This window comes from Nuphar pumila, chromosome 5 (assembly GCF_984573655.1).
Source record: "Nuphar pumila chromosome 5, dmNupPumi1.hap1.1, whole genome shotgun sequence".
Lineage (NCBI taxonomy): Eukaryota > Viridiplantae > Streptophyta > Magnoliopsida > Nymphaeales > Nymphaeaceae > Nuphar > Nuphar pumila.
In genome coordinates, this window is record NC_143253.1 from 4,710,738 (window position 1) to 4,731,946 (window position 21,209).

The 21,209-nt window shown below is 37.8% G+C and overlaps 1 protein-coding gene across 2 annotated transcripts; it reads right to left on the bottom strand.

Annotated features, from left to right (window-relative positions):
• Positions 1-7,133: 7,133 nt before the first annotated feature.
• On the bottom strand, positions 7,134-13,431 carry LOC149836549 (BES1/BZR1 homolog protein 4-like). Of its 2 annotated transcripts, XM_090005428.1 has the most exons (3): positions 12,142-13,431; positions 8,742-9,622; positions 7,134-7,391 (listed from the first exon to the last, which is right to left on the bottom strand). In XM_090005428.1, the coding sequence occupies exons 1-3, from the start codon at positions 12,355-12,357 to the stop codon at positions 7,385-7,387; spliced, it is 1,104 nt and encodes a 367-aa protein (XP_089861554.1). In that variant the 5' UTR covers positions 12,358-13,431; the 3' UTR covers positions 7,134-7,384. The 2 variants fall into 2 exon arrangements, with proteins under 2 accessions (XP_089861554.1, XP_089861553.1); XM_090005427.1 differs by lacking the exon at positions 7,134-7,391 and having other exon boundaries at positions 8,503-9,622.
• Positions 13,432-21,209: the final 7,778 nt, after the last annotated feature.

A 21,209-nucleotide genomic window follows, 5' to 3' on the forward strand; every position in this document is an offset into this window, starting at 1 on the left:
AAGAGAGTTAGAACTTTCTGTTTAACTCAAAAAATTACAGAAACAGGTTTTTATGGTTTTTATGATTTTTATTTACACATAACCTCTCATATTACTTTCTAAAATTACATAAAAGTGGTTCTGAGTTTTTGAAAGTCATCTGTTACTTATTTTTGTCAAATAGTGCTTAAATTTAGCAAATTTTGTAAATTTCTTAAGTACTTAAAGACCATATTGCATGTTAAACTAGTTTAGAAGGATTAAAACTAGTTACATTTACAAATATTAGTTGGAATATCTATTAACACATGACAAAACCTTATACATATTGAACAATATAAAATCTCCACTAACTGATAAATCGAGTGAAGAAGCGAAGAAAGATCATAATAAGTTTATCGAAGATGATCAACTTGCTTGAGCAACTCTTTTAACATTTATAAAAGCTGACCTTATTTGAGTATTTGAAGACTTTGACATTGCAAAGAGAATGATGGAAGAGGTTAGAAAGAAGTATGATATGACTTTAGAAACTCACATTCAACTTCTTCTGGAGTTATACAAACTCATATAGGTTGAAAGAGTCATACAACATAGTTGATCATGTGAATCGAATGCTGGTAATAGCTAAAGACTTAGTCATTGCAAATCTCTACCATACTAAATAGCATTCCTCCAACTTGAAAGATGGTGCCAATTGCCATGAGAGTAAACCAGAAAAGTCTTACTCTAACTGAGCTCTCTTTATAATTAATTAGCCCTTGAGTAAGAGCACGTGTCAAAAGATAAGAAGGGAGAAGTTATGAATACTCAAGAATCCTTCTCGACAACCTCTCACAAGTTCAAACTTAAAAGCACATTCTTCAAGAAATTTAAGAAGAATAGATTCAACAAGAAGCGTCTAGTGCAAACTAAAAACTCCAAGACTGCAACCAGAAGAACATGTTTCTCTTATGAAAAAGTTAGGCATTTCAAGAATAATTGCTCAAATAGAACCAAGAAAGAGAATCTAGGAAAGCAAGTAAAAAGATAACGAGAATTAGTATGCACTGTGTCTGAATCATTAATCACAAATAGTGATCTATCAGGGTGGTAGATTGATTCAAGGGCGACGTGACATATGTCTAAGACAGAGGAAGGACTTATAGAGATGAAAGAATTGAAGCTTGGAGATCATAAGGTGTATATAGGAAATAATACATATAGTGATGTGGTCAAGATAGGGACCTACAGGCTTTAGGTAAAAGGGACTTGTCTTATACTAACAAATGTACTTTATGTACATTCCATGAAAAAGAATCTTTTAGCAGTGATTGATTTTGCTAAAAAGGACTTTGAAATCCTCTTTCGGGGTGATAAGATCACTATTAAAAAAGATGAAAAAGTGAAGCTCAGGGGTCGCTATGATGTTGACCATGGTCTCTTTCATCTTAATGTAACTCATTCTATTAATAATACAATAAATATTTCTAGTTATATTAATTGTGCAGTTAATATTGAGGCATATTTATAGCATTTAAGGTTAGGACATGTAAATATCAATAAAATAAAAAGAATAGTTCACATGAGATTATTACTTTTTCTTAAAAATATAGAATTTAAAAAATATGAACCATTCATATTCAGGTAAAACACTACAAGAAATCAGCAGATTAGCGATGGACACTATTCGTCGATAATCCATCGCAAATCTATCGCTAATTCATTTAGCGATGGATTGGCAACGACTTAGTGATGGATAGCATCAGTCGCAATTTCTTGGTCGCTAATTAGCGACAGAACTAATTTGTCGCTACTTCCATTGCTAATTCGAGGTGAATTAGTGAATGTCATGATCTGTCACTAAATAAGAACTGATTTGGTTTTGCGATATATACATATCCATCGCTAAGTCATCACTAAAATTTCACGATGGATACGTTTTTGTCGCTAAATTTTGTTGCTCAATTAATGACAACGTAGCGATGGATTACATTCCGTCGTAAAACATTGGTTGATTCAATTTTTGAGACAGATTAATATCTGGCGCTATATTTGCGACGGAAAATATCCGTCGCAAAATTTAAATTTTTTTTATTTGATATAGAAATATTGAGAAAAAAATTTATCGTTATACAGTTTATATAACCTGTGTATAAAAAATAAAGTACACATAAAAAAAACATATACAAAGCAAGGAAAACAAATTTAGCACAAGCTATAAGTGAAACAAATTTAACAACCCACTATAATCATCGTCAAGTACTAATTAGTTACAAGTGAACATATACAAAGAGTTTTGTTTGAAACAACAAATACTTGCAACAAATTCAACACATGAATCTAATCATAGCCAAGATTTGGAGCATCATCATCTTCATTGTCTTGATTTGCCCATTCATCTATGCCTGCATCAGCTTCTCTACGTTGATCATCTCCAGCATCCTACAAGAGAACTGAAATGTTAGTATTGATAAACAAAATATAATGAAATAAATTATATGCAATGCACCTAATCAAAGTAACATAGCTGAATGGCACATAGACTAGCAATAAAGTGAAAAACATTAACAGAATTCAGATATGTGTTCTAAGGCTAACAAAAAAAGTCATAGTGATTCAATCATGCAGATATTGTTCTAAGGTTGTCAAAAAAATGTTATAGTGATTCAATCATGCATATATGGTTTATAAGGCTGTCAAATAAATGTGTTATGTATCACAATTATTCATATATGTATTCTAAGGCAGTCAAAAAACTTTCATAGTGATTCAATCATGCATATATTTGTTATAAGGCAGTCAAAAAACTTTTATAGTGATGAAATTATTCTTATATGTGTTCTAAGGTTGTTAAAAAACTTTTATAGTAATTCAATAATGCATATATGTGTTATAAGGCAGTTAAAAAACTTTCATAATGGTGAAATCATGCTTATATGTGTTATAAGGCAGTCAAAAAACTTTCAAAGTGATGAAATCATGCTTGTATGTATTCTAAGGCAGACAAAAAACTTTTATAGTGATGAAATCATGCTTATATGTGTTCTAAGGTTGTCAAAAAACTTTTATAGTAATTCAATCATGCATATATGTGTGATAAGGCAGTTAAAAAACTTGTATAATGATGAAATCATGCTTATATGTGTTTTAATATTGTCAAAAAACTTTTATAATGATTCAATTATGCATATATGTGTTATAAGGTTGTCAAAAATTTTATAGTGATTCAATCATTCATACCTGACTGACACCAGAGCACATGTTAAATGCAGACGAAGTTCTTTTGTCCCAAAAAAAGTTGTACAACTCATTATGGACAAGGTTAAGAATGACTTCGTGTGTGTAGATTCGGCTAGAGAAAAACAAGTTTAGATCAATAAACAGTTTGGAAATAAACTAGGTATGTTCCCAAACGAGATTAACTACTTCAGAAAAGGTGAAGTTTGGCTAAAAAAAACATCAAACTTAGAGGTAACACAAGCTTACTAAATACATTAAAAAAACTTATTTAGGTAAACTTTGCAGGACTGCAGGCTTGGATACATCCTTTGAGGTCTAGCCCTGAGCTTACTTGAATTCTTAATCCCTGTTAGATCTCAATCTGGCTCACTTGATACCTAGAGTAAACCGGATTTACCTTTCCCTCGGTGTAATTCACATGAATGAAGCATCATGGCAACTACGGCTAAGAAACAAGCCTAGACATTCGTGGCTGGGCTCGTAAAGAACTCATTCTAACATTTAGAATGGGCTTGGGTAGCTTGTCTGAGCTTGTTAAGTAGTAAAAAATACATTTTAAATGTATTTTACGAGTAGGTGGTAGCTGCCGATGACCACTTTTTTAGCCTACAGCGAGCCTACCTGGATTTTGTAGGGTTTTTCATATTTTTCTTAAATATGATCATACAGATGTGTTCTACATTGATTTTGTAAGAATTGACTCCTGAATCATCTGATTTAGACATGCAGTAAATTTTTATAAGGTTTAAAAATCTATGATCTAAAATTTTCATAAACATTCAAAGCTTAAAAAATCATGGTTTTTATAAAAAAACATGACCCAACTATTGTTTCCTATCAGATCGACCCTGCTTAACACATCTCTAGAGTCAGATTTGTTAAAAATAACATAAAAACATCCGTTCACTCACAGTAGGTCAGAAAAGTAGTAGGTAGCTATCACTTTTTCCTGTATTTTACATCCTATAATACAGGGTAGAACGAATGATTGAAGTATGTGGTTTGCAAGCAATGGGTTTAGTAGTAAAATTTCATTGAATCCAGCTTTGAAACAATATACTTTTTAAATCTTATTTCTTATAGATCTGAAAACAATTTTTTTAAATAAGTCAGCTCAAGCTCGGGCGCATTAAGATCTCATACTTGGCTCGGGACTGTCAACATCTAGACAGTGTAAAAATATTCACACCCATACAAGTTGGCCGCTCTTTGCCACTAGGGGTGTGAAACAGTTGGACCTTCACCAAACCCAGATGAGCCTATGCCCGGATCTGACTCTGAGGTGCTTGTACTGTGTCCGATCTTGAGTCTAACTAGACTGATAAAAAACTAATCCATATCTTACTGGTTTATATAATCATGCTGATTAATGTGTAAATCAGAATTATTATAGAGATTCACAAAAACAAAACTAATTTTGGCAACAAAAAAAGAAAAGAGAAATTTTCAAATACCTCGCAAACATTTCGGCCTAATTCATCCGCACACCAAAGATACCTTGCAAATGCCCACCAAAGTTTTTACTTGGGTTAATCAAATGACCCTAATCATAAACTAACTTTAGGTTGTACTTGGGTTAACCTAACTCATGTTGTGAATTTTATTATTTTACCCCTTAACAAGGAAAATAAAATTAGTAGTTTACCCTTACTCTAGAAGATAGGCAAAGTAAGTTTGACCGTGTGTAGGGTTGTTAAACTCTAGCCGTTACAGCATGAAGCTTGTTATTGGTTATTTTTCAAAAATAAATTATATATTTAGACAATCAACCCAACAATTACTCGACCCACTAAACTCTTATCATACAGATCTGATCTACATGCTTAATTTTATAGGAATAGACTCTTGAATCTTCTGATTATAACATGTAGTCACTTTTTATAAGATTTAAAAATCAACAGACTATAATTTTTAAAAAATAGTCAATGCTTAAAAAATCATATTTTTTTTTATCAAAAAACATGATCCAAATATCATTTTTTAGCAAATCAATCATGCCGAACACATCTGCAAAGTCTGATTTGCAAAACCAACCCGAAACTCCTATTTACTCTTGATAGGCTCACGATAAGCTCGAAAAGTGTTAAGCGGCTACCACTTTTCTCAAATCTATTTTGGAGCAAAATTAAATGAATTAAGTTATCAGATCTAAATGAAAACCTTAAAATTAGCATAGTTGCTATCATAGCAATAGCTAATTGATCTTGATTCTTGAATTAGTAAAACTTTTGTCAAATATATATAACCACATCAGTTTTTAGGTAAAAATGGAAATGTATTTAGATATTTATCGGATCAACTATTGAGGAACCCAACGCCCAATTGAGTTATAGTAGGTCGAGTAATTGTTGAGTTGATTGGCTTATCACAATCTAAATATATAATTTCTTTTTTTATAAAATAACCAATATCACTAAACTACACACATTCCACATACTTAGAACGTCCTTCTAAAGTAAAGGATAAACTAGTAATTTTCTCTCTCTCTCTATTTCACAAAAGAAAAAGTTAATGCTACACATGGCTGAAAGCAAAAATGATCATATCCACTGACATATGATGACAGCGGATCTATGTTGATCTTAGGCATCCATCTGATGCATTGAGGCATTTGGATGGCTAGGATTAGTCCACATCCAGGCGAGAATGTAGACTAATCATAGCCCTTGGACGGTTAAGACTGAATCATGTCAGATGATGGAAGTTGTTCAACGGCTAAAAGTTATACATCGGTCTTCTTTTTCATGCACAACCGGTTGCATACTTGCATGCGATCATTTTGCAGTTTTGTGGGTATGGAACATAAACAGAAAAGAAGGCAACTGCTTGATTGCAATGAGAAAACCCTACTGTTGCCTTTCAAAAAAATGAGAAAACCGGATGCCAGTTTAGTCGGTTATAAAGAATGGTGTGCAAAGTTGAGTAGAACATGGTGGTTTTATTTCACACTTTTAAGCAAAAAAAGAACTTGGGACCATAATATGGGAGGGCAATGTGGTCCATTAAGAACAGCTTCTGGTTCACTGACATGAATCTAGAGTGGAAGCCCCAATATCCACTAAGGCCATGCTCGGAAGTGGGAAAAAGATAGAACTCTGTACAAAATATGGGGGGAAAAGAAAGCTTCGTGTTATGTCAAACGAGTGGAAAGTTTTAATATTTTTGTAGACCTTTTATCCCACATCTGAACAATTTTTTCACCTGAAAAGGTGAAGTGGTGGTGAGAATTTTATCCATATGACAAGATGATTCAAATTTTTAAAGAAAAATTTTACCACTTCCGAACACGGCCAGGCATCATCATAGAAACACAGGCTTGGTCGCAGCAGAGGTGTTTGGCATTGGCACTTGTGCAGATACTGAAAGAACCAGTAAAATGCCTTTCAACCCGTTAGGAAGGTAAATGGGTCAGATCTAAGATGGAGATTTTGAAATTTTTGGCTGTTCCAGATTCATTTCCGATCAATATCCCTATATTTTTTAGCTGTTCCGATCAAAACCCTTTGCATCCCTACTCTCCCGTGTTTGCTGAGTTGCTGGCCCCAAAGTCACGGGAAGTTTCCCTAAATGTTTTGGTCACAACTGTGATTCTTTCAATCTATGATTCACGGTCACAGGTGACCAACCTTCACAGATTAGGTGTATAGTATCACAGTTGTGATTCTTTGATTCTTCAGCCTGTGGTTCAACTTTTCACATGTTTGTATTGATATGTAAAAGTTGCTTGGCTGAGATTGTATAATCACAGGAATTTGACAAATAAAAAAGAATAATAATGGAAAGGGGGCTTTCCCCAGCTCTTTTCATCGATTTTTTTTTTTTAGAAAATCCCACTTTCACAGGGTGTTGCAAACGTGTTTGATTCTCAGTGCATTTCTCGTACTTGTAACCTCGGACATATCATGTGCTTGTAGAGGTATCATATGACAAACATAAAATTTTTAATGACCAAACAGGCAGACAACCACCTGATTTCTAGAACTAAGAATCCACTGCCCACGAGTGACAGCAAACAGCAGTCTCATTTTTCACATCCGCTTTGAAAAAGGCCCAATGCCTTTGAAAGATGAATTGCAAAAGTTCATGATTTTGTTCACATTTTAAACACCGGTCACAACATTTTTCAGTAAGCCTGTGTCTCAGCATGTCGCATGCAACCATAAAAGAGATCCCCATCGCATTCTTACGTCCTGCAAACGCGAAATATCAACCATATAGATTAAAACCTCTTAAATATTTCATCTATGACCTGATTAATGATAACAAATCTAAGCTTCAAGCCCAGGGGCAGTTAGTTGGTAAGACCCGCCTTAGATCTCACCAGATTAGGTCCTATGTCACCTGGACACAGGGTGCGGGTACATCGCAGCAATTCTAAAAAATGTGGGTATGGACACACACACACACACACACACACACACACACACACACACACATATATATATATACAAAATAAATTAAAAATAAACCGAAAAATATATATATGCTATATCTAAAATCTAAATTATATAATGAATATGAAATTAAAAATAAAAAAATTGATAAGGCATGAAAAATGACGACAGTATGCCACCTAAATGACTTGTCCCAGTAATATAGATTAGGTCATATCAAGCTCACTCTGGTATCTGCTGGAACCCAGACTGGACTTGGAATCCATTAGATCAGCAGATCCTGACGTGCCCATAGCACCTACATGCAGTCTTCTCGCACACAGTAGCACGCAAAGTACACAAAAGTGAAGGCCTATACAATATAATCAAGAAAATTGTCTTGTAAAACCATGAAGCAAACACGCTCAAACAGGAAGACACACTCATCAACCATGCAAACCGAGTTAATCTGGAGGAGAACAAGTGTTTGAAGAAGCTGAACAGGCCCCCTTTTTCTCCTGAGATGAAACACTCATGCATTTAAACATGACCAACCAAACCAAAAAATTACTAACACCAATTTTAGGAGCCATTTAAGAGAGCATTTGTACACATGCTGCTGAATATCTGGAGGCAGATGAGATAGCACATTCAGTTGAGAATGAAAGCCTGAAACTTGTGGGAAGCGGATCAGGTCATGCTGAACATGAGCGTTTTTGCTCATGCTGACATCATGGCCGTCCGATTTGCATTTTAAAAAACTCAAAAGTCAACAAAACCACGTGGCATTCATCCAAAATGCAAACAGATGGCCACGATGTCTGCATGAGCAAAAACGCTCATGTTCAGCATGACCTGATCTGCACCCAAACTTGTGTCCATGACAGCACAAGTGTGAGATTCACAAGCGTGTAGGAGTCAAATTATATTAACATAAAATAGTTTTTAAATTAATTTAACAAATTATCCATTTTCCTTGTTTGTGAACAAGTATGGTCCAACGCAGAGAAGACCTCAAAAGCCTCCACATTAAATTCTGGTCACAGTATAAAACACCATCCATTTCCCAAAACACTTTACCTCTACAACAAAGCCAACATGCGACATAAAAGGAAAAAAACAAATCAGAGAAAAAGGGAAAATTAAGAAAATCAGTTGTCGGCAGACCTGGTTCGGGAGCTCCCAAGCGTAAGCTCCAGCTCATCCGACACGCATTCCTCATGAATCCGTTCGCCCTCCCATGCCTTAACGACCACACTGTTCCCAAAGGCAAACTCCTCAGAGGCATCCATCATGCGAACATCGCCCACACCAGAGGCCAGCCCCTTGCCCGATGGCGAGCAAGTCCCACTTTGGCCTGGTGTCCACATCCAAGAGCCACTCTCCTCCTTGCCTGATGGCGAGCAAGCCCCACTTTGGCCTGGCGTCCACATCCGAGAGCCTGATGGCGAGCAAGCCCCACTTTGGCCTGGCGTCCACATCCGAGAGCCACTCCCCTCATCCTTCAAACCAAATGGGTTAGATGCAGGGCTCACCAGGCTGAACGTGGGCGACGTGGGGCCACCACAAGATGGAAGCTGGAATCCTGCAAGCAAATCGCTTTTAATGAATTTGAACTCATTTTGGTAGGGATCTTGATGGCCAGGGCTAGGAGGGGTGGAGTTGGGGACGAAAGCATAGTGGTGGTGTGGCCAAGGTGCAGCAGCAGTGTTGGAGGCTGCAGGGTCACCATTGCCTGACTCCCAGCCGGGTTTAACACGGGGTCCACGCGAGGTCGGTGAACTAAGAGGTGGAGTTACAGGGGCACTGATAGAACCAGTGTGGATATAGAGGTTAGGGAATTTGTGAGTGGAAGAGGTAGAGGATAGGTTCTTAAGCCAGGGAATGAGGGAGTTTCCATCTACATAGGAGGAGGAGGCAGTGCTTGGAAACGACGAGGAAGCAGGGGTGGGGTTGTAGGAGGCAGCTGGGCTAGGGTGGTAGGATGAACATGGGCTTGCAGAAGCAGAACCTCCAACCATGTCCATGCGCTCCACTGGCTTGCATCCCTGGTAGAACAAGGCAAAATTGCAGTCAGCACACATGCCTAAAAGATTCACAAACAAGGATACAAACTTCACTAATTTTAACTACACCAATAAGTGAGAATGCAAATCCATCATCCTCTAAAATTGAAAGAAAACTATCACCACGTCAACATCCCTAACTTAGTTTGGAAGTGCCAGTGAGTCTTACAGATGCACCAAATTGTGCCTCCCATAGACTCTACCAACTCAAATCAGTACTCCAAAGTTAAGGAAGCCTGTGCGGATATACTGCAGAATGGGAGGTTTTTGAGGTTTTCTCTAAGGCTCTGTTTGGGAGCGGAGATGAGAGTGGAGATGGTATTTAATGAGGGTGTAATTAATACCACCTACCACCACAGATGTTTGGGAACCCCATTTTGGGAGATGAGGCTGGTGTTGGGAGTGGAGATGGGTCATTTTTAACTACATCCTCAATAGGATGTTGTTGACAACTCCAGCCTCATCTCCACTCCCATCACCTCTCTCATCTCCTCACCAACACCGGCTCCCAAACAGAACCTAATTCCATATCCAAAAAAATAAACCTTGTGCCATCTTGGAAAACTAGCTCCCAGTCAACCAAAGCATAATGGAGAGAAACTATGAGATATGATGCTCCTTGCTTCAGCAAGGGATTTCAGATTCTGAAGAAGACGATGGATAACAACTAACAAAAAAGACAATAACTTTGGATTCATTTATGCAAAAGAACCTATGCACAGTGTCATACAGAAGTTAATTAGGCAAAACCCTTAAATCAAGGTCATCCAACTAAGAATAAGCAAGCATGGGAGACCGATTATTCACAGTATCACATAAAAAACATATTGGCAGTTCAAAATTGGTGAGCTTATGTTTCTTATTTAAGTGGTACACTAGATCAACTACTAAAAAACCTAGATTTCCATCTTTTAGGTTGCCCTTCTGCCCAACAGTCAAGTGATGAAGTGAGTAATCACCCAAATATGCAATGGCGGCAATGTCATAAAAAGGAACTTGGACATGGCTAATATTATCTTAAACTAAGTAATGGTGGCACTTTCAAAAAGCAACAATCGCAATGTGCCCGAGCAATAATTGCCAATTCATAGCTTCATTGTGTCTGGCCATCAAAACTAATAAATAGTAAAAGCAAAGTCTGATCTATATGATACCAAGACATAGTTGTCTTGTGACTAGGCAAGGCCATAAAGAGATTCTGTTAGCAAAATTATAAAAAGGAAAAGGAGAAAAAGAAAGGAACACAACCATGTAAGGTGCAACAACTTGGGGAAACTATGCCCTTATGCTATCTACAGATTTGGAAGGAAAACCAATAGCTCCATTGCCTCCTTTTGACAAAAAGGACATGAGCTGCACTCAAGAAGCAAATAGCTACTTAACACAAAAAACTCGTGTTCTAGAGATTCAACTTGGAAGTGTTTCAAACACTGCTGGTGCTGCTTGGAGGAGCAACTCAGCCCGTCTTTGCCATTCAAACTGACTGTGGATCCAGGAAAATAAATAGAAAGGCTCAAAAAAGACGCCATGAAGTCAACAAGATAATAAGAATTGGTTTGGAGGACATTTGGTAACACACATTTAGCATATCTTCTGTTTAATTAAGAAACTCACCCAGACTTTGTACTGTGGAAAAGACACAACATCAAGGACAAGCAAACCTTTTGGAAAGGCTTGATTTCATCAACATATGCCAATAATATGCACAAAAATCTGCTTATATGATCATACAATAGCCTAGTCATTTTCAAAAGAAAATTCTGTCCATTCAAGAAATTCAGGCTGCATTTCATCAGTAGGTACAATTTCTAAGAATCCAAGTCAGAAAAAAACTCAAAGAAACATAAAAAGTTGCAGGTTAAAAGACTTGGTTTTGTTTTTGTAACTTCCATCCTGTTGTCACTGGTGAAACAAACCACGCAAGGTGAAAAAACAAAGTGAAAGTAATTTCTCCTAAAATAGGAAAAACTGAGGTTACGCAACCCTCAAGGTCGGAAGGGCCACCAACAGCACATTGGGCCGCTCTCCTTACAATCACTACGACCGAATTCACCATTAGAGTAAAATCATGTGTGCACGATTTTTTACTACCAAAGAACATTTTCTAGAGAAGAATCAATCCAGTTTCGGCGAAACACTATTTAAAAGTTATTACAGTTCCACTGCCCAAAAGGGGCAATCACTCACCCGAGCCCCCTCACCAAAAGATCACCTTAGGACCATCCAATCATCAAAATTTATAATCATAGGTCCAGTTTGAGCCCAACAAAGGACCCAATCATTCGGAAAGATGCGACCATCATCGCAAACCATAGCTTCCCAAAATTAGCCACACTGGTACTGCTTCCCACCACACGTAGTGGCGTTTCCAACCATATAATTGACCCAAATTATACGGGATGTCCAGATATTCTTCACGCTACTATACTCACAATTTACGCCACAAACAACAAAAAAAAGAGGAAAAGGGAAAAGAAGAAGGATCCGAAGAAAACACATACCGTTCTGTAGGTGGTTCCGTCCTCCTCAACCGTCCATCCAGCTTCCTCACAGAGGGCCTTCAGGACCTCGTTGTTGTCGCAGTGCTTCGGCAATTTGTATTTCCCGTACATGCGCAGGCCCGCGTATATCTTTGCCGCTATCGCCCTCCTCCGGCGCTCTCTCCTCTTGTTGTTCTCCCTCTCCTTCCACGTAGGGAGCCTCGATCCCGACGTCATCCCTCCAAACCAATCAGACAACCAGAACCTGATTTCCCGGAAACAGAAGCCAGGAAAAAGACCCCGAATTTCCAGGAATTTGGAGGGAAATAAACCAGAAAAAGGCCCTATTCAGAGCTTCGGTGGAGGAGTTCGCGTTTTTTATATGATAGATCGGCCAGAAAACCCTAAAATGAACATCTTCGGAGAGGAAGCTTACGGGAAACCCTAGCCTAAGAGGGTTTCATCAGAAAGTGCCAATCAATCCCTTGACTCAACAACATGGCTTTCGCTTTTTCCACCTGAAGTCAAAAGGGTTCGAAAAAAAGAAACCCTTAAATTTGCCCGTTCGTTGAAGAAAGAAAACAACGAAATCACGTTTTTGCCGGATCGCCTAGCGGAAGCTTCCTTGAAAACTCTACTTCAACCAGTACACAGATCCATTTCTCCTCTTCATTCTTCCGAGCATCGATCCCCTTAAATATGATCTCCGAATGCTTAAGAAAACAGGCGAAGGACCCTAAACCAGATGCACAATCGCTCCGACCACCGGATCTGGTTTTCCGACGGAGGAAATCCTATTCTAATCCGGAGGAATACAGGAGTGCTCGCCCGCAAAACCAGATCCACTTCCGGAAAACAGGAGTTCTTTCCCCTGAGCTCAACTGAAAAAACTAGAACACCTAAACCGGTGGGAGAATCGGATCACAACTCACCAGAAACCGCATAATGCTGCAAAACGTTCTAACCAGGTTTCCGAATATCTGTCCAAAACCACCCAGAAAACCACGCTTTGCGGAGTTTTCGAAGACTTAGGCGGAGGTATCCCAACAACTTCCAGCCAGGAATCCAATAGTCAAAACGCGATCAACGTCTGATCGACTCCAATGTTCCACGAATCAGAGGCTTGAACGACAAAAAGGACTGACTTTTTACCAGCATTTTATGAGAAAAAACACTCTGAAAACCACGCAACCCGCAACTCCGGCATCAACTCTAAGGAGAAAACCGGTCTGAATCTTAAAAACCGATCAGAACCGCTCGGTAAACCAGGTTTCAACTTAGAACCTCAGAAGGCCCAACCTGGAACCAGCCGATGGGGGGTTTTGGCGTGTGGCTTTTATATCAATAAGGGCTGTAACAATGCCCGAGTCATTCGAAATAATTACATAAATGTCACTACGGAACCCACTTGCTAACTTCATTTATAGACCCCTGCTTATTACTAAACTGACATTCATGTCCTATCTTATTGTTACTGGAGCGACGGTTTAAGGACGACTGAAGACTCCTATACACTCGCTTGATGTTACAGAGATTTTATGAAATGACCATAATATCCTTTAAAGCTGGAATATAAATTTTGAAAATTTCAGGGGCATATTAATTCTAAAAAAATTCAACTTCGTTTGTGTCATTTATTACTAAGATGAGGGTATTACTAAGCTTTATGGACTAGATCCTAAATTTAAAGTACCCGTGCTGGGCTTCTTTTTATCCCCCTCTTTTTGACGAAGACTTTGTCAAAGCTTCAAAGTTAGGACGGAAGCTTCAGCTCCAAGCCACCAATCTCAGCTCATGATCTCGGCTATAGCCGGCTTTGAGGATCTCAAAATGACATTTTTACCCAACGAAATACCTAATTTTTATCCTCGACCATAACAAGTTAAGAATTAAGATAGTGATCATGTCTGACACAAGTTTAACTGTATTAAAAAAAACCCTTTTAGTTTAACCAACATGGGGTCCACTTGGAAGGAGCTAGTGGACATCACCTTGTGTTGGGACGTTGCAAGTTCAAAACCCAGTAACCCCAGCTTTCCTATAAGAAAAAAAAAATTAACCAATGTATTTTGCCATATCTGACGCGGGATGCACAGGTAAATGAAGCGCCAGTACATGAAAAAAAAAAGGATTTTGTAATAATCAATCTTTGTCAAGGTCACCTTCGTAATTAAGCAAGTTCGGCCGTTCTAACATGGCGGGGCTCCCCGGCGAAAACGGCCGTTTCGACTTTGGGTTACAAGCGAAAGGGGCATCCAAAGAAAATGAAGCTACTCGTAGGGGTTGAAACGGACATTTCAATTTCCAATGGTGGGCCCTTCCACGTGGTCGGCGTCAGAGACTCGCCCCCCTTTTTTCCAGTGAACAGCCGCGAACCTGTCCATCTCGGGCGGCCCTCCGGTCCCGGTCTCGCACGTGCACGCCGTTCATCGCACGTGCACCCACGGCGCGCTCCAAAAGCCCGCGCTCGCGGGCTGACGTGGATGCCGAGGGTTTTGCGGAGCACCGCCCTCACGTGATTCATCGGACCATCAGGGCTTGCGGTGGGGCCCACCACCTCCCGCGAAAAAGAAAAGAAAAGTTTAGGGACTCTAATTTAATTACTATGATGCCTTAAACTTTTAAGTCAATGCCGTCTGCGTCCCGTTTCCGAAACACGCACCTGCTGGGCCTGAGCCAGGGATGTGAAATTGGGTCTGAGACTCGGGCTGGATACCAACCTGGATTGGATCTGATAGGACTCGGGTTTTTTTAATAGTTTATTGGGTGAGATTCAGAAGATTTGAGTAGCAGATGGATCCCTATTTGGTTTGAAAGTTCATAGACCAGACCTAATATTTGACCAGAGATTCGATCAGGATTTGGAAATATCGTGAATTTATTGTCAAAATTTTAAAGGCTGATATTATATTAAAAAGTGATATTTATAAAGTATCACATATTTTAAAATATTTTGTGTGCATGGATATATATATATATATATACAAATACTTTTTTGAGATTTTTAACAAACAAATACTTTTAAAATATCGCCAAACCTTTCCTCATCGATATCTTCCCAAGAATGAGATTTGTAAATATTTTTTTAAACATCTAACGAACTAGCCATTAGATGAATGTAGTCCTTCTCTATTTTATTATCAATTTATAAGCATGTTAATATATATTACTTTTATGAATAATAATTTATAAGCATGTTAAAAAACAAAATCCCGAGACTTGACCCACCTGAGACTTATTCATCCATTTAATTGGTTAAGAGGCATGGATGCTGAGGTCCTTGACCTGGAAGACTATTTCCGTAATTACGTCTTGTCAGGCACGCGGAGACGGCCAGCGGTGTGGGACCACGCTATACCTTCCCACGAGGCGAGGGCAAAGAAACGAGATGCGTTCCAACCAAATGCCTCGTTTTGCCCTCCATTATAATGGAAATGACATTGTTTTTTTTTTCATTTCATTAAATTTTTTTTGATAAAAGAGCATAAAGTTTGAGCATTAATAAAAAAGCATCTAAGTTTTAATTTTTTTTAAAAAAATCATTTAAAAATATCGTTGTTAATAAAAAAAGGCCCATGAGTTTACTACCGTCAAGTTTGTTGTCAAATGTGATACTGAATTATCATTTTACTCTCAAAATCATATTTTAAAAAATGTACATAAAAAAAGAGAGGGGCCTTGGAAGGATTAACTACTAAAATAAACTCATTTGGGTTAGTGATAACTTGGGTTAAACCCACGAAAATTTGTTTTCGATTGCCCATGAGAAGTTTTTCAGTTGTTTGTGTAGCATGAGAAAAACAGAGTAGAAAAATATGAAAAAATGAGAGAGGAAGTGATGGGTGGTGGTGGTGTTGAAATGGGTGGTGGGAAGTGTAAAAATAAATTTTCTCTTGGTAGAAATTTTCCTCCCGCCTTTATGAGAGGAATGTTTTCTATCAAAGAGTATTTTTAAAAAAAACTCTTTTAATGAAAAAGTTTTTCTAGTTTGGAAGGGTCAAAAAATTCATAAGAATTTTTTTCATTTTGCATCACTTTTGCTACATCTTTCTCGCTTTCAAACGTGACCTTAGGACATGTTTGGAAGCGAGAAAAACTCTCACAGAAAAAGAAAGTTTTGCTTATGATAATATTTCGCTTGTTTGTGTAGCCTAAGAAAAATAGTACAAGAAAATTTTTGCTTGTTTTTTTGTGCATGGAAAAGTTTTTCTCCTGTATCAATGATTGACTAGTAATAAGTTAATTCAGCCATGAGAATTCTATGAATATGAAGGTATCAAGGTCTCTTGTGCACGTGTTGTTAAAAGAAAATTGTGTGAAAGGACAAGCCTTCTCATTTGAGGTTGGATTCAAACTACTTATAAGTTGCTTCAATTCCTTGTATTTATGTATATGTATGCTTTGGTAGGGGTTTGCCTAACTCAAACTTGCTAATAAAAAATAAATAAATACCAAGAATGAAGGATCAGTATAAAAAAATTTCAACAGCAAGAGGTGTTTGATGAATACCAATATGTGCATGAAAATCTTTACAAAATAGGAAAATTGGCACCATAACACATGAATAAGATTGTCATGGGGTATCCAAGTGAGGAAAAGGAAAAAAAAACTTGAAAATCTAGAACCTTTACAAGCAAAAATATTCTTCAGTTTTGAAAAACCAAAACCTTTGCAAAAAAAATGTTCCAAACTTTTGTTTTCCATATTGTTTAGTTACCAAAAAATTTGCAGAAAGATGGATGAAATGAGTTTAAGCACTAAGATTGAAACCTTGTAAGCTGAAATATCTAAAAACTTAGTGAGCAATGTATTGTCCCATTCATTTGAAGTTTTGATACAACAACCACCACATGCAGACAAACACAACTTTTAAGCTAAAGCTTCCAGTAGTTAAGTATTGAAATAAAAGATTATACCTGGTGCCAAATATCCAAAAGTATCAGTGACAACAATGATACCTATTTTTTTCAAAGCTTGTTTGTCTTGGCAAAACCCCAACAATGTATCTGATTATTGGTGCACATAAGAACACTATAACGTTGTCGCCTTCCTCGTTGTTGCAACACTGCAAACTTATTGGAGAAATCTCCTTCTTAAGAGAGAAATGATGGTGTACCTGCAAAAAAATGAAAGGGGGGTGTCTCACCCTGGTTGCATAAAAATTAAAGAGATTGTGTGGGTGTCTCTCTTTTGCTGCAGAAAATTGAAAGAGGGGTGTCTCTCTGACGGTACAAAAATAAAAGAGATTCAAAGGATGTGTTGTTGGGTCGGTTTCCGGCATCGCCTCTCATGTGACAGAAAAAAACCAAAAACTGTTATTTAAAACAGTAAATCACATAGGAGAGAACTGCGTACCTGAGGCAGCCATTGGTGGACTGATGTGGTTACCGGAGATGGTGGTCGTCGGAGGTTCTCTTCTCAGTCGGGCTGCAGCTACCACAAGCGCAAGCTTCCTCAGGCAACCGATGAGTAGACCTGTATTCCTCGTATCAGGGTCGCTCATGATACCCTGTATTTATAAAGCATAGGGTGGGAACGGTTTGCGTAACCATTCCCCCTTATCTTATACCTGGTTTATCGGATGGATCATCCTTAATGTGGGGATGTATCCACTTCATGGATAACCACCATATCAATCGTGGTGGTTAATCTAACATTCTCCCACTTGATCTGACGATAAATCTCTTTAACCAGAAAACCTTATGGAAATAACTTGATGAATAGATTGACCTTTATAATCTATTTTATAGATCCTGAGTTGAATCTCTAATCCTTATGAGATTGACAACAACCATAATGAGAATCAAGAACTGAAAGTGATTACTTTATTTATATACATATGTCAAAAAGAGTTTAACAATCTCATCCTCATTACATGTTCGGAATATAATCTCGGTGCTAGCTCTTTAGTAAGAGGATCAGCGATCATCTCTTTGGTACCAATATTAACAATATGCACTAAATAATTCTCCGTCTTTTCTTTAACAACAAAATACTTCAATTCCATATGCTTACATGACGTAGTACTTTTATTGTTGTTCGAAAAGGATACCGCAACTTCATTATCACAGTAAACCTTCAGTGGCTTTCCAATGGAATCGACAACATTTAACTGTGATATGAAGTTCTTTAACCATATAGCCTGCGAAGTAGTCTCGTACAATGCTATGAATTATGTCTCCATGGTATGGTCAGCAGTGGTCGTCTGCTTTCCACTGCTCCAAGAGATCGTGCCCCCAGCAAGTAAGAAGACGTACCCAATAGTAGACTTTCTACTATCAAGGCATCATCCTAAATTCGCATCTGAGTAGCCAATGACCTCGAGGTGATCAACTTTATGATATGTAAACATATAGTCTTTTGTCTCTTGCAAGTACCGCAAGACTTTCTTGGCAGCCTTCCAATGGGGTAAACCTGGGTTAGACTGAAATTTGCCAAGCACCCCTACTGCAAAAGAAATATATGGTCGGGAACATATCTGCGCATACTGCAAGCTGCCAACAACTGATGCATATGGATAAGCACTCATCTGTGCTTTGTCAATATCGTTTTGTGGACAATCATTTATGCTCACCTTGTCACCTTTTGATATAGGTGTAAAACTAGGATATCAATTCTTCATCCTATATCGCTTTAACACCTTATCTATATAGGATCTCTGGGAGAGGCCTAGAAAACCTTTTGCTCTGTCTCGACAGATCTCAATGCCAAGAACATAAGCAGCCTCACCCATATCTTTCATATCGAAATGTGATGCAAGAAACTGTTTTGTCTCCGAAAGCAACTTTATATCGTTAGTTGCAAGTAAAATGTCATCCACATACAACATCAATATAATAAACTTACTCCCACTTTCCTTAAGGTATATACATTGATCAATAATGTTTTTTGTAAACCAGAAAATCACAATGACTTGAGAAAATTTAATATACCACTGTTGGGAGGCGTGTTTAAGTCCATATATTGATTTGTTAAGCTTGCAAACCAAACAATCATCTTCAGAGAAACCAAGAGGTTGTTCCATGTATACCTCTTCATTCAGATACCCATTGAGGAATGTTATTTTCACATCCATCTGATATAGCTCTAAGTCATAATGAGCTACGAGGGCCAAAATTATTATTATTGACTCCTTAGTTGAGACAGGAGAAAATGTCTCATTATAGTCAATGCCCTTCATCTAAGTGAATCCTTTAGCAACCAATCTTGCTTTATGTCTCTCTATGTTACCTTTGGAGTCCTTCTTGATCTTAAAGACCCATTTACACCCTGCGAGTTTTACTTCTTTGGGTAACATGACAAGATTCCACATTTGATTTTTAGCCATAGAGTCTATCTCTTCTTTTATGGCTTCTATCCAGTGCGAAGATTGTTTGCTTTCAACAACTTTCATAAAAGTCAACGGGGCATCATCCATATCTATGAAATCACCAGGCTCTTGAAGGTACACCACATAATCAGGATGTATGGCCGATCTCCTAATCCTTGTAGATCTCCAAACAGGTCATTCTTCAAGCTCAGATTGAACCTGATCATCTTGTTCGTGCTCTTGTGCATTGTCCACAATAAGTTCACTTTGGATCTGTGCATTAACAATCAAATGATCATCCACATCATTATTAGGAATAATAATGTGGTATCTTTTGATGTTTTCCTTAACAGGTGATGAAACTGGATCATGTACTTCCTCAAAACCAAAGCTTTGAAGTGCACTTAATCCTACTGAACCATCTTCTAGGAATTTTGCCTTATCCGTTTTAACAATCTGTGGTGAGTGAGCTGGGCAATAAAACCTGTACTCTTTTGATCTTTCTGGATAACCAATGAAATATCCACTGGTTGTTCTTGAATCAAAGACTTTAATGTGGGGGTTATACAACTTAGCCTCTGCAGGACATCAACATATATGCATATAAGACAGTGATGATTTCCTACCTGTCCACAATTCATAAGGAGTTTTAGGCATAAATTTCAAAGGAACATTATTCAAAATATGCACAGCAGTCCTTAAGGCTTCACCCACAACTTTATGGGAAGTGTTGAATAATTCAACATAGCTCTGACCATTTTCTTAAGCGTACGATTTCTCCTTTCAGCTACACCATTTTGATAGGCACTACTAGGCATGGTATATTGAGGCACAATGCCTTCCTCTTTGAGAAACCACGCTAATGGTCCTTCTCTTTGCCCCATCTCAGTAAATCTACCATAATATTCGCCACCTCTATCAGACCTGACCATCTTAATAACCTTATCGGTTTGTTTCTCTATTTCTTTCTTAAATTCCTGAAACATCTGAAAAACATCAAATTTTTCTAAGATCAAGTAGAGATACATATACCGTGAATTGTCATCAATAAAGGTGACAAAATAATTTTTGCCTGTGTAACAAGGGGTAAACGATCCACATACATCCATATGGACTATCTCTAATATCTCACTATTGCATTTGACACCCTCTATATATGTGTTTGTATGCTTAGCTTTTATGCAGTCAACACACGGGTCATTGTCGGTAAAATTCAGAGATTTCAAGATTCTTTCATTTACGAGTCTCTTTATTCTCTTTTCAGAGATATGACCCATCTTTCGGTGCCAAAGCATGTAAGATTTAATCCTTCATCTATTTTCAGGAATATGTAATAAATTATATTCATGAGAAACAAATGAAAAATTACCTCTCTTTTTCAACCACTTCTTGTATTTTATGCAATTTGTCTTTCTGTGTCTCTTCTTCTTGCAAAAGAAGTACTTTATGGGATTAGAGTCAGATTGCTTATCTTGGGATGACTTATCCCCAGTTGGCTTCTTTCTAGCATTTCTCTTAAATGCATTCTTCCTTGGTCCTACCTTGGATGCATGAGAAGCCATATGTGCACTCTACACCTTCTCTCCTTTCAACCTCTCTTCTTCTTCAACACACTTGGACATAAGTTCATTGAACATTCATTCATCATTATGTGTGTTGTAAGAGATTTTGAAAGGCTCGTATTCCAAAGGTAAGGACGTTAGAACTAAATGCACTAGGAAAGAATCAGAGATGGTGAGCTTCATGTCATTTAGCTGAGACGCTATGTTCCTCATCTCTA